The sequence below is a fragment of the Saccopteryx bilineata genome, chromosome 3 (genome assembly GCF_036850765.1).
Source record: "Saccopteryx bilineata isolate mSacBil1 chromosome 3, mSacBil1_pri_phased_curated, whole genome shotgun sequence".
Lineage (NCBI taxonomy): Eukaryota > Metazoa > Chordata > Mammalia > Chiroptera > Emballonuridae > Saccopteryx > Saccopteryx bilineata.
The window spans coordinates 127,679,854-127,692,843 of NC_089492.1; the positions used below are offsets into that span (position 1 = coordinate 127,679,854).

The 12,990-nt window shown below is 37.9% G+C and overlaps 1 protein-coding gene across 3 annotated transcripts in view; it reads left to right on the forward strand.

The window, feature by feature from the left end:
• The window catches only part of ZNF638 (zinc finger protein 638), a 96,020-nt gene that overhangs the window by 52,202 nt on the left and 30,828 nt on the right, over positions 1 to 12,990 (forward strand). For all 3 annotated transcript variants that reach the window (XM_066267350.1, XM_066267349.1, XM_066267352.1), the window contains exons 11-12: positions 9,293 to 9,343; positions 12,092 to 12,163. In XM_066267350.1, coding sequence (XP_066123447.1) covers positions 9,293 to 9,343; positions 12,092 to 12,163 — 123 coding nt within the window. The remainder of the gene's footprint in view (positions 1 to 9,292; positions 9,344 to 12,091; positions 12,164 to 12,990) is intronic.

The window sequence follows — 12,990 nt, forward strand, 5'->3', positions numbered from 1 at the left end:
AGTAAATGCTTTTGCTCCATATGCAGGAGCATTGTCAGTTTAACCAGTTTAGGAAATCCAATAATAGAACAATGCATACAGACAATGAGCTATAACATGCTTAGCAGCCTCTCCTGTTCTGACAGAGGTTACTATAAATCCAGAATATGTAGCCACTGTAATGTGGACATAGGACTGTTTGCCAAATGAAGGTATATGAGTAACATCCATTTGCCAAAGTTGTCCTGGTAGAGGTCCTTGAGAGTTAACTCCAAATGAAGGGACAGATTGTAGTATAGGACCCCTTGGACAGGATTTTCCAATCTGCCGTGCTGCTTCCCGCGAAAGTTGAAACTGTTTACACAGGGCTGCAGCGTTCTGGTGATGAATAGTATGAGACTAAATTGCTCGATCTGTCATGGTTGCTCCAAATAATTTTCTTTTGGGTAGCTTGATCATCAAGGGCATTCCCTTGTGCTAAAGCTCCAGGGAGTATGGAGTGAGCTCGAGTATGTCTTATAAAACATGGAGCTCTATGTTGACATACAAGTCTTTGAAGAAGGAGGAAGTGCTGAAATAGTTCATCAGCATTTGTCCCTAAGACAGCAGTCTTTTATAGTGGACACACCATAAGTAAATATTTGCTGTCTGTATATAGATTAAAGGGGGAATATGGCAAATGCTAAAAAGCCATGATAATGGCATATAATTCTAGTCTTTGAGCTGATTTTAAGTTGACAGTTTCAGTATAAAGTTGTTCATTGATTTGCAAGATCGATTTGCCATTTAGTGGAAGTTTCCCAGAGCCATTGTTGTTGATCCTTTGAAAAAAGGAACAACAATAATTTTGAGGCTCAAAACCTATAAGCTGTAAGGGTCGCCTATGCCCCTTGATAATCAAGGAGGCAATAAGATCAAAATATCGAGTGTATTCCATGGGCTAGTAGATGGTTCAATGTGCCCAAGCTGTAGCTGCTCTTGTACCAGTTGAGCAGCTGCCTTAAGTATCTCCTGAGAAAGTCTACCCATACAGGATTATCTGATTTCCAAGTAATTGGGTCTACACAATGCATTATTGAGGTAGCAGGAGCTACCAAGGCCCCTATGCTAAATTTTGATATTCTAATCCACACCTTCTGGTATTGGGTGCCACTTCTATGGGGGTGAGAATTCCTCGCTATTCTTTCCCTAGTCCCTTGGTGGGCAAAAATCCCGGATCAAGCATCTGACTACTGACTAAACCATTAGGACTGATAAGCAGTGCTCCCATATATAAATAAATAAATATATATATATATATATTTTTTTTTTTGGCAGAGACAGGGAGAGTCAGAGAGAGGGACAGATAGGGACAGACAGACAAGAAGAGAGAGAGATGAGAAACATCAATTATTCGTTGCAGTTCGTTAGTTGTTCACTGATTGATTTTACATATGTGCCTTGACCGGGGGGCTACAGCAGACCGAGTGACCCCCTTGCTCAAGCCAGCGACCTTGTGCTCAAGCTGGTGAGCCTTGCTCAAACCAGATGAGCCCACGCTCAAGCTGGCGACCTCGGGGTCTTGAACCTGGGTCCTCCACATCCCAGTCCAACGCTCCTTCCACTGTGCCACGGCCTGGTCAGGCAATGCTCCCATATTTTTCAAAACATCTCTACCCCACAAATTAACTGGCCATCCAGGGAGCACATAAGGCTTAAAACATCCACAATGACCTTCTTAATTTTTCCAATGTAGAAAACTAGAACTTTGTTGAGGGGATTTACTCTGCCCTATACCTTGTAATTCTATGGCTGCTGGATGAGTGGGCCAGGAAGGAGGCCGATGTAGCTTAGCAATAACAGATACATCAGCTCCAGTATCTAAAAGTCCTTTAAATTTATGCTCATGTATTGTTAGTTCCATTTCAGGACATTCCTGACCTATTTTTTTTTTTAAATCCAATTGGCAGAATCAAAGGAGCCAAATCACCAATTTGCTTGGGGCCCCTTTTGCAGGATGTGGCCTGAGAAGCAGAATTAGCATCCTTATACTATTCTTCTAACTGCCTGAATTAGCCGTGAGACAAATTCTTTTTTTTTATTTTATTAATTTTAATGGGGTGATATTGATAAAATTGTCTTCCGTCACCTTCTAACTGGTTTTCTTTGTGCCCCTCCCCTCCCCCACCCCCTCCCTCTCCTCCCCCCACCCTATAACCCCAACACTGTTGTCCATGTCTCTGAGTCTCATTTTTATGTCCTACCTACGTATGAAATCATATAGTTCTCAGTTTTTTCTGATTTACTTATTTCGCTCAGTATAATGTTATCAACGTCCATCCATGTTGTTGTAAAAGATCCTATGTCATCATTTCTTATGGCTGAGTAGTATTCCATAGTATATATATACCAAAGCTTTTTAATACACTCGTCCTCTGACAGACACTTGGGCTGTTTCCAGATCTTTGCTATTGTGAACAATGCTGCCATAAACATGGGGGTGCATTTCTTCTTTTCAAACAGTGCTACGGTGTTCTTGGGGTATATTTCTAACAGTGGTATAGCTGGGTCAAAAGGCAGTTCGATTTTTAATTTCTTGAGGAATCTCCATACTGTTTTCCACAGTGGCTGCACCAGTCTGCATTCCCACCAGCAGTGCAGGAGGGTTCCCTTTTCTCCACATCCTCGCCAGCACTTATTCTGTGTTGTTTTGTTGATGAGCGCCATTCTGACTGGTGTGAGGTGATATCTCATTGTGGTTTTAATTTGCATTTCTCTAATGATTAGTGATGTTGAGCATTTTTTCATATGCCTATTGGCCATCTGTATGTCCTCTTTGGAGAAGTGTCTATTCATTTTTTTTTGCCCATTTTTGGATTGTTTTGTTTGTCTTCCTGGTATTAAGTTTTACAAGTTCTTTATAAATTTTGGTTATTAACCCCTTATCAGACACATTGTCAAATATATTCTCCCATTGTGTAGTTTGTCTTTTTATTCTGTTCTTACTGTCTTTAGCTGTGCAGAAACTTTTTAGTTTGATCAAGTCCCATTTGTTTATCCTTTTAGTTCACTTGCCTATGTTTTCTTCTAAGATGCTTATGGTTTTATGGCTTACATTTAAGTCTTTTATCCATTTTGAGTTTATTTTTGTGAACGGTGTAAGTTGGTGGTCTAGTTTCATTTTTTTTCAGGTAGCTGTCCAATTTTCCCAACACCATTTGTTGAAGAGGCTGTCTTTACTCCAAAGTATGCTCTTACCTCCTTTCTCAAATATCAGTTGTCCATAGAGGTATGGGTTTATTTCTGGGTTCTCAGTTCTGTTCCATTGATCTATATGCCTGTTCTTATGCCAGTACCAGGCTGTTTTTAGTACAATGGCCTTATAATATAACTTGATATCCGGAAGTGTGATACCTCCTGCTTTATTCTTCCTTTTCAAGGTTGCTGAGGCTATTTGTGTTCTCTTTTGGTTCCATATAAATTTTTGGAATATGTATTCTATATCTTTGAAGTAAGTCATTGGTATTTTAATTGGTATTGCATTGAATTTATAAGTTGCTTTGGGTAATATAGACATTTTAATGCTGTTTATTCTTCCTAACCATGAGCACGGTATATGCCTCCACTTGTTTGTATCTTCCTTGATTTCTTTTATCAATGTTTTATAATTTTCCGAGTACAAATCTTTAATCTCCCTGGTTAAATTTATTCCTAGGTACTTTATTTTTTTGGTTGCAATGGTAAAAGAGATTGATTCCTTAATTTCTCTTTCTGACAGTTCATTGTTAGTGTATAAAATGCCTCTGATTTCTCAGTATTGATTTTATATCCTGCCACCTTGCTGAATTCATTTTATCAGGTCTAGTAGTTTTTTGACTGCGACTTTAGGGTTTTCTATGTACAATATCATATCATCTGCAAATAATGATAGCTTTACTTCTTTTCCAATTTGGATGCCTTTTATTTCTTCTTGTCTGATTGCTGTGGCTAGGACTTCCAGAACTATGTTGAATAAGAGTGGTGAAAGGGGGCACCCCTGCCTTGTTCCTGATCTTAAGAGGATTGCTTTTAATTTTTGCCCATTGAGTATGATATTGGCTGTGGTTTTGTCATAGATGGTCTTTATCGTGTTGATATATGTTCCCTGTATTCCTACTTTGCTGAGAATTTTGATCATAATTGGGTCCTGGATTTTGTCAAATGCTTTTTCTGTATCTATTGAAATTATCATGTGGTTTTTCTCCTTCCTTTTGTTTATGTGATGAATCACATTGATTGATTTGTGAATATTGTACCAGCCTTGCCTCCCAAGAATAAATCCCGCTTGATCATGGTGTATGATTTTTTTTCATATATTGCTGGATCCGGTTTGCTAATATTTTGTTGAGGATTTTTGCATCTAAATTCATCAGGAATATTGGCCTATAATTTTCTTTTTTTGTGTTGTCTTTGCCTGGTTTTGGAATCAGAATTATGCTCACCTCATAAGAGGAGCTTGGAAATCTTCCTTCCTCTTGAATTTTTGAAATAGCTTGAGAAGGATAGGAGTTAATTCTTTGAATATTTGGTAGAATTCACTTGTGAAGCCATCAGGCCCAGGACTTTTCTTTATTGGGAGTTTTTTGATAACTGTTTCAATCTCATTTGTTATAATTGGTCTGTTTAGGTTTTCTGATTCTTCCAGATTAATTTTTGGAAGATTATGTTTCAAGCAATTTGTCCATTTCATCTAGGGTGTCTAGTTTTTTGGTGTGCAGTTCTTCATATTTTCTTACAATATTTTTTATTTCTGTTATGTCAGTTGTTATTTCTTTACTGTTGTTTCTAATTTTATTTATTTGAGTCCTCTTTTTTTCTTGGTGAATCTGGTTAAAGGTTCCTTGATCTTGTTTACCTTTTCAAAGAACCAGCTCCTGGTTTGATTGATCCTCCGTATTGTTTCTTTAGCCTCTTTGTCATTTATTTCTGCTCTGATCTTTATTATTCCCTTCCTTCTACTAGCTCTGGGCTTTACTTGCTGTTCTTTTTCTAGTTCTTTTAGGTGTAGGGTCAAGTTGTTTATTTAAGCTTTTTTTAGGTTCTTGAGGTATGCCTGTAATGCTATGAACTTCCTTTTCAGGACTGCTTTTGCTGTGTCCCATAAATTTTGAGTTGATGTATGTTCATTATCGTTCGTTTCTAGGAATTTTAATTTCTTCTTTGATCTCAAAATACTTTATCTCAAAAATACTTGTTTGAGTATGTTTCATTTTTTCTGTTGTTGTTGATTTCTAGTTTAATGCCATTGTGATCAGAGAAAGTGCTCGATATGATTTCAATCTTCTTAAATTTGTTGAGACTGCTTTTGTGCCCTAACATATGGTCTATTCTAGGGAATGTACCATGAGCGCTTGAAAAGAATGTATATCCTGCTGTTTTAGGGTGAAAGGTTCTGAAGATATCTATTAAATCGAGTTTATCTAATATGTCTTTTAAGTCTGTTTCTTTATTAATTTTCTTTCTTGAGGATCTATCTAATGTGTTAATGGGGTATTGAAATCCCCTACTATTATAGTATTGCTGATGACCTCACCCTTTAAATCCATCAAAGTCTGCTTTATATATTTAGGTGCTCCTATGTTAGGTGTGCAGATATTTACAACGGGTATATCTTCCTTTTGGATTGCTCCCTTTATCATTATGTAGTGACCTTCTTTATCTCTAACTAGAGTCTTTGTTTTAAAGTCCATTTTGTCTGATACAAGTATTGCTACCCCAGCTTTTTTTCATTTCCATTTGTGTGAAATATTTTTTCATCCTTTTATCTTCAGTCTATGTGCATCTTTTGAGTTAAGGTGTGTCTCTTGTAGACAGCATATGTATGGGTCCTGTTTTCTTATCCACGCAGCTACCCTGTGTCTTTTGATTGGATCATTTAATCCATTTACATTTAAGGTTATTATTGATATGTAATTGTTTATTGCCATTTTATTTTTTAAAACTATATTTCTCTTTTGCTATATTCTTTTTCTCCTTTGATCTGTTTATAACAGGTCCCTTAGTATTTCTTGCAGCCTTGGTTTGGTTGTAGTGAATTCCTTGAGTTTTTTTTTGTCTGGAAAGCTTTTTATTTCTCCTTCAATTTTAAATGATAGCCTTGCTGGATAAAGTAGTCTTGGTTGTAGGCTCTTGTTCTGCATTACTTTGAATATTTCTTGCCATTCCCTTCTGGCCTCAAGTATTTCTGTTGAGAAGTCAGAAGTCATTCTTATGGGGGCTCCTTTGTAGGTGATAGTCTTTTTTTCTCTAGCATCTTTTAATATTTTCTCTTTATCACTTAGCTTTGGTATTTTAATTATGATGTGTCTTGGTGTTGATTTCTTTGAGTTTCTCCTTAATGGAGTTCTCTGTGCTTCTTGAACATGTGAAATGTTTTCCTGTCTTAATTAAGGGAAGTTTTCAGCTATGATATGCTTGAACAAAGTCTCTATCTCATGTTCTTTCTCTTCTTCTTCAGGAACCCCCTATGATACGGATGTTATTTCTCTTTATGTTGTCACAGAACTCTCTTAGAGTTTCCTCACACTTTTTGAGTTTCTTTTCTTTTTTCTGCTCTGCTTCCGTCCCTTTATTTATCGTGTCCTCTAACTTGCTGATTCGATTCTCCGCTTCATGCATCCTGCTTTTAATTCTTTCCATTGTGTTTTTTATTTCAGATATTGTATTTGTCATTTCTGACTGATTCTTTTTTATTATTTCAATGTCCTTTTTATATTTGTTATCTCTTTATTTAGGTGTTCGTAATGACTATCTGTTGTCGTTCTAATATCTTTTAGCATCCTTACAATCGTTATTTTGAACTGTGCATCTGGTAATTTGGTTATATCTGATTCATTTAGGTCCTTTTCTGGGGATTTCTCTTGGTTCGTTTGTGTTGCGTTTCTCTGCCTTCACATTTTCTCTGTGTAAAGGAAGGTTTTGGCCACTGGAGTCCACTGGGTATGGCCTCCGTTTCCTAGGTATTGTTTGTCTGCAGGCCCGCCACCCCCTCTGCTGTTGCTGCCTAGGGCATTCAGGTATTGACATTGCCGGTTCCTGCCCCTGGGGCTGTTTCTGTGGTTTCCACTCTCCTTCATGGGAGTGGCTGTGATCATGTGCTCGGGTGCACAAGCCTTGGTGGCCTTGGCCTTTGCACTGCCCCCGTGGGTGGCGTTATGCTTGGCCCTGAGGGCAGTGGCTAGCACCTTTGCTCAGCTGCGGGTCTCTACCTGTTTCCGGGCTTTTGCCCCGCCCTTGCAGGAGTAGCTCGCTCGTGGAACAGCTGCTAGCCTTGGCTCTACTGGCCGGGCAGGACTGCGTGCCCATGCTCAGCTCAGTAGCGGAACTCTGCCTGTTCTGGGCTTTTGGCTCTTAAGTCAGGCCACAATCCTCGATTTTTCGGGCAGGGCATGGCTGTGCTCCTGCGCCCTTGCTCAAGGGCCGGTCTCCACCTCTTCTGGGGTTCCCACCCTTCACCTGCAGGCTGGATTACAGTCGCCGGCAGCTTGGCTTGACTGCTTTTGCACGCCTACTCCTTCCCAGACTGGCAAGACTGAGTTCACACGAGAGCCCATTGGCGGCCAGCAGGCTTCCGCCACTGCCGACAGAACCACGTCCTGCTGCCACCTGCCCTCTACGAGCCCTCAGACGTGTGGGGTGCGGGCGCTGCAGCTCAGACCCTAACACTCACTACTGTAGACCCGAAAACTCCCTCTTTCTAAGCGACTCTGCTCTGAGTGCCACGGGAGAGCTTGTTTGGCTGGTGTCCTGCTTCCCTTTTCTGGTATTGCTGTTTCCGGGGTAAATATTCACTTCAGATTTTCGAGTGACTTGACCCAGGGGTTAGGGTGGCTGTCTCCCAAAATGTTTCTCCCTGTGCCTCCTAGATTACACTCTTTTCCTGCTACTCTGGTCCTCTCCTCTCTCCCTGTCCCCCGGAGCCCCGGGTGAGTGGTTGTGACAGAAGTGTTTTGCACTGTCCATTTAAGAAGAATCCTGGGTCTGAGAAATCAGACTCTTTCTCACAAACAGTATCCTGACTTGTTTACAGCTAAATACTGTCCATATGCCTTTTCTAGGCTCTTGGGCTGCAGGCTGGGGCTTTGTTCCTGGGGCTCAGGACCCTCCCCTCTCTGCTAAACTCACTTCTCGCCATGCAAGTCTCTCCCGGCTGCCATTCATTCCGGGGAGCTGGGCAGCCTTCTCTGCGTTTCTGCTTTTCCTACCAGTCTCAGTGTGGCTTCTTCAGTGTTCTTTGGTTGAAGAGTCCTCTTGTTTAGTCCAAAGTTGGTTTTTTCAGATGGTAGTTCTTAAAATTATTTTGTAATCCACTTTGTTTCTGGGAGGTGGATGTTAGTATGTCCACCTTCTCTAGCGCCATCTTGTATTCTCTAAGCTGATATTTTTTATATATAAAAAATGTAGAAAATTCTGCAAAGGAAGAATATTTAGGGTGGATTAGCACTAACATATTAAAATACTATAGTATAAAGTTAAAGATTCAAAGCAGTTTTATATATTTGGATCCATAAACAGACAATTTGTAGTACAGGAGAAATGGTCCCCAAAACATGAAATATCAGTAAATCATTATGATAATAAATTAGTGGGGAAAGATCAGTTATTCATTAAATTCATTATCTACTTTGTAAAATTATCGAATTTATAATGTCAAAATAAATTATAGGTGGGTCAGAGATATAATGTTATACATAAGATGCTAAAGTATTGAAAAAACGTAGATTTTTTTGTGTTTTAAATTTTAGAGTGAAGAAATCCTTTATCAGAAAGACATTAAGTATATTTTAATAAGTATTTGTATAACTTTTTTAAACTGTCACCTGTATAATATGAACTAATTTTTCTAATCTGTAGGGAGCTCTAATAAATAACAAGAAAAACTTCAACACCCCAAAAGATAAACTGGCAAATAGAAGCAAATCAGAGATGAATGAATTACACATATGAAAATCGATAATTTACTTATAATTAAAGCAACAGAAATGATCATACCAGTTTTTGTCTCAGACTGGAGAGATTACTATCTTCTTTTATGTACTATGTTTGTGTGGATGGATACTATTGTTAAGAATATTAACTGGTACAACCTTTCTGGAAGACAGTTTAATATTAATTGTTTAAATCTATGCCTTTGTGTCAGCAGTCCATATCTAAGAATTTACCTATAGTTACAGTTTTCTGTGTATACAAATGTATACAAAGATGAGTATAGCGATGTTCCTTGCGTTTGCTCTTTTCTCAATCTAAATGATGTTATTGGTAATGTGTTATTGATATATTTTTAATATTCTTTTAGCCAAAATTCGGCAAGCCAAGACATCTGCAGCCAAAGTGAATAAATCTTCAGGTATGTTTTTTATTAGGATTCTAGACATATTGGTTAAAAACTTTAAATTATTTAAGTATATATAGCAGTAGTATTGGACTTAAGTGACATACTAGGTGCTGAGTGTATACTAATCTTTGCAATTTATGGTCATCTAGAAATTTTGACGGAGATTTAGTAGATAATGCTTTTTCTGTGCAGTAATTATCAAAATAACTTAAAACTTTCTCATGATAGATATCAGAGAGATTTCCCTCTTTTTCTTTAATTGGGAACTTCTCTCTGTTTACTTTATTTTAGTAAAATAATCCAGATAAATTTACTGCAAATTACGTTGTCTTTGCAGTTTTTATGGGCAATTGTGGGTTTTAAAGTAATTGTTAATTTTTTTTCTCTTTCTCCTAGTATTAACTTTCTTTTTTTTCTTTCATTTTTGCTAAATGTCAGTTAAGTGAATAGAGATCAATTTTTCTCTAATGGTAGAAAGGAAAGGAAGCAGCTTGGAATTGGCACATATCATTGTTAGTGGCAGAGCCAGACTGTTCATATAGTAGTTTATTAGAAGCAGTAATCTCGGAGACCAGAGATGGGTAGGAAACTTGTTTTGAAGATGTATTTATTTAACAAACACCTTGATATTACTTTGATAGTATGTTTATGTGAGTCAGTGATGGAGATTTGGGTGAATGAGTGGTAAAGCCACTAGCCCCCCTTTCAAATCTTGGAAATTTAATTTTAGAAATTTTTTCCCTTATGTTCTGATCCCTTTAGAAGTATTAAGTGAATTGACTTGTTCACTCATTAACTGAACATAGAGGTATGTGAAAGAAATAATTTAAGGGCTCATTAGGGTTCAGGTTACTGCAGTGTGACAAACTTTTAATGACTGGTTGACAATTTATAAGGATTGGTATTTCTCTTTTTGAGGAAAGATAAGGTCTGTCTTTGGATGTAAAGGATGTATTTGTGAACTATTTCAATTGATTTTTGTGGATGTCAATAATTCCTTTTTTTATATAACTTTTCTAAGCATGATCATATTTTCACAGTGCCCTGATAGATTGTTATGGCAATTGCCACCCTCGTTATAAATGGAAATGTGCACTGAAATCAGTTAATGACCCATGTCTTCACAACTTAACTTGGCATTCAATTTGAACTTGACTTCTGATTTGGCTTTTTTCTCATACTACCTTGTTGTTTTAAATCCTAATCTTCAGAGCTAAACCTCCTGTTCTCTGATTGGAAAGGATTTTGGCTCTGTGGTGATCTTATCAGTGATACTTTGACGATCACAGTCTTTATAAGCAGCATCATTTTGGCAACTAAGCAACAGTAATAGGATGCATATGTAAAAATAAAGGTCAGAGTAGTGTAATTAGTCTTGTTCAGATAGGGCCCACTAGAAATGAATCAAAGTATTTTTATTTATTTATTTATTTATTTATTTATTTATTTATTTACAGGGACAGAGAGAGAGAGGTATAGGTAGGGACAAACAGGAACGAAGAGAGATATGAGAAGCATCAATCATCAGTTTCTCGTTGCGACACCTTAGTTTTTCATTGATTACTTTCTCAAAAGTGCCTGGACCGTGGGCCCTCAGCAAACCAAGTAACCCCTTGCTCAAGCCAGCGACCTTGGGTCCAAATGGTGAGCTTTTTCTTTTTTTTTGCTCAAACCAGATGAGCCTGTGCTCAAGCTGGCGACCTCCGGATCTCAAACCTGGGTCCTCCACATCCCAGTCCGAAGCTCTATCCACTGCGCCACCGCCTGGTCAGGCCAAAGTATTTTATTTTTAAGAGAGAGGAAAGGAAGGAGTGTGAGAAGGAGTGAAAGAAAGGAAAGGGGGCATCAGCTTGTTCCACGTAGTTTTGCGCCCATTGATTGCTTCTTATACTTGCCCTGATAGGAAATCGAGCTGGGATGATGCTTTGTCAACTGCACCACCACCAGGGTGAATCAAAGTAATCTTTATGTGTCCTGACCATGATGTAGGCATTCTTAAATTCTTTTCACTTAAGCGGGAACCATAGAAGCATGGGCCAGGAAGTCCTAAATATTATTGCTTTTAAAAGCATTAAAAGCCACATGGGACTATTTTTATGTGCTGAGTTAGTAATCTTGCTTCAGGTTGTTCCACACATTCAGAGATTTTTTTAACTTGACTGAATACTATTTTTTATGTGCCCGAATAGGGTATTGAATTCTTACTTCGGTGATGTTTTTCGTCCTAAAGACATAACCATTGCTAGATTTAAAAAATGGCCTGTGCACCCAAAGATGATGGCATGTTATGTTTTGAGTAAAACATATCCTGGCCTGAAGAGGTGGTGGCGCAGTGGATAGAGCATCGGACTGGGATGCGGAGGATCCAGGTTCGAAACCCCGAGGTCGCCAGCTTGAGCACGGACTCATCTGGTTGAGCAAGGCTCACCAGCTTGAGCTCAGGGTCGTTGGCTTGAACAAGGGGTCACTCGTCTGCTGTAGGCGCCCTACCCCTGTCAAGGCATATATGAGAAAGCAATCAATGAGAAACTAAGGTGCCACAATGAAGAACTGATGCTTCTCATCTCTCTCCTGGTATATCTGTCCCTATCTGTAACTCTCTCTGTCACTCTGTCTCTGTCACACACACACATACACACATACACACACACACACACACAAAATTGTCACTCTTATATTCTTTCTTTCTTTGTGAGGTACTTTGGGGATTGTTGATACTAGTTAATTAAACCAATTTTGACCACAGCTTTTGTGATTTAGGGAAATCAGCAGGTTCTGTAAAATCTGTGGTAACAGTAGCTGCTAAAGGTAACAAAGCTTCAATCAAAACAGGTAAGACTGTCGGGAAGGAGTGGTTTTATTAAGTATGTTTTTTTCTTTTTCTTTTTTTTAGTTGACATTCAATATTGTATTTGTTTCAACTTTACAGCAGAGTGGTTAGACATTTATATACCTCACAAAGTGATCTTTTCAATAAGTCTAGTACTACCTGATATTATACACAGTAATTATATTATTGACTATATTCCATACTTCAAGCTATATTTTATTTTTTTATTGAATTTACTGGGGTGACATTGATTCTCAGAACCATACAGGTTGCAAGTGTATGACTCAATAAAACATTATATATAACTCAATAAAACACACTGCATTGTGCACCCATTGCCCCAGGTAAAGTCTCTTTCCATCCCCTTTTTAAGTATATATATTCCTAATCTGCTTTAAAGGATATAATAAAAATTATATCAAAAACAAGTTTTAAAGTTATATAATTTGTACTACCTAATAACCACTTGAAAAGTTTAGTAGATACTTCAGTATTTAAAACCTAAAACATATGTAGGACTTTAAATTTTTGGTACTTCGATCTTTGACATTATCATTGTAGACATATTTTTGTGTTGAAACATTTTTGGCAGCTATCCAGGGTGGGGTAAAAGTAGGTTTATGGATGTTCAGATGGGAAATAATATAATAATAAATAATAATACAAGAATAAACTGTTTCATGTACTCACACCTGCAAACCTACTTTTGCCCCAACCTGTATAATCACAGGCTGCTATGCCGTTTCCCCCTACAAATTCTTTAATTTTTTTCTCATTTTTTTAGAACTGTCACTTCATATTATCTTCTCTAGCTTATACAGTTATGATG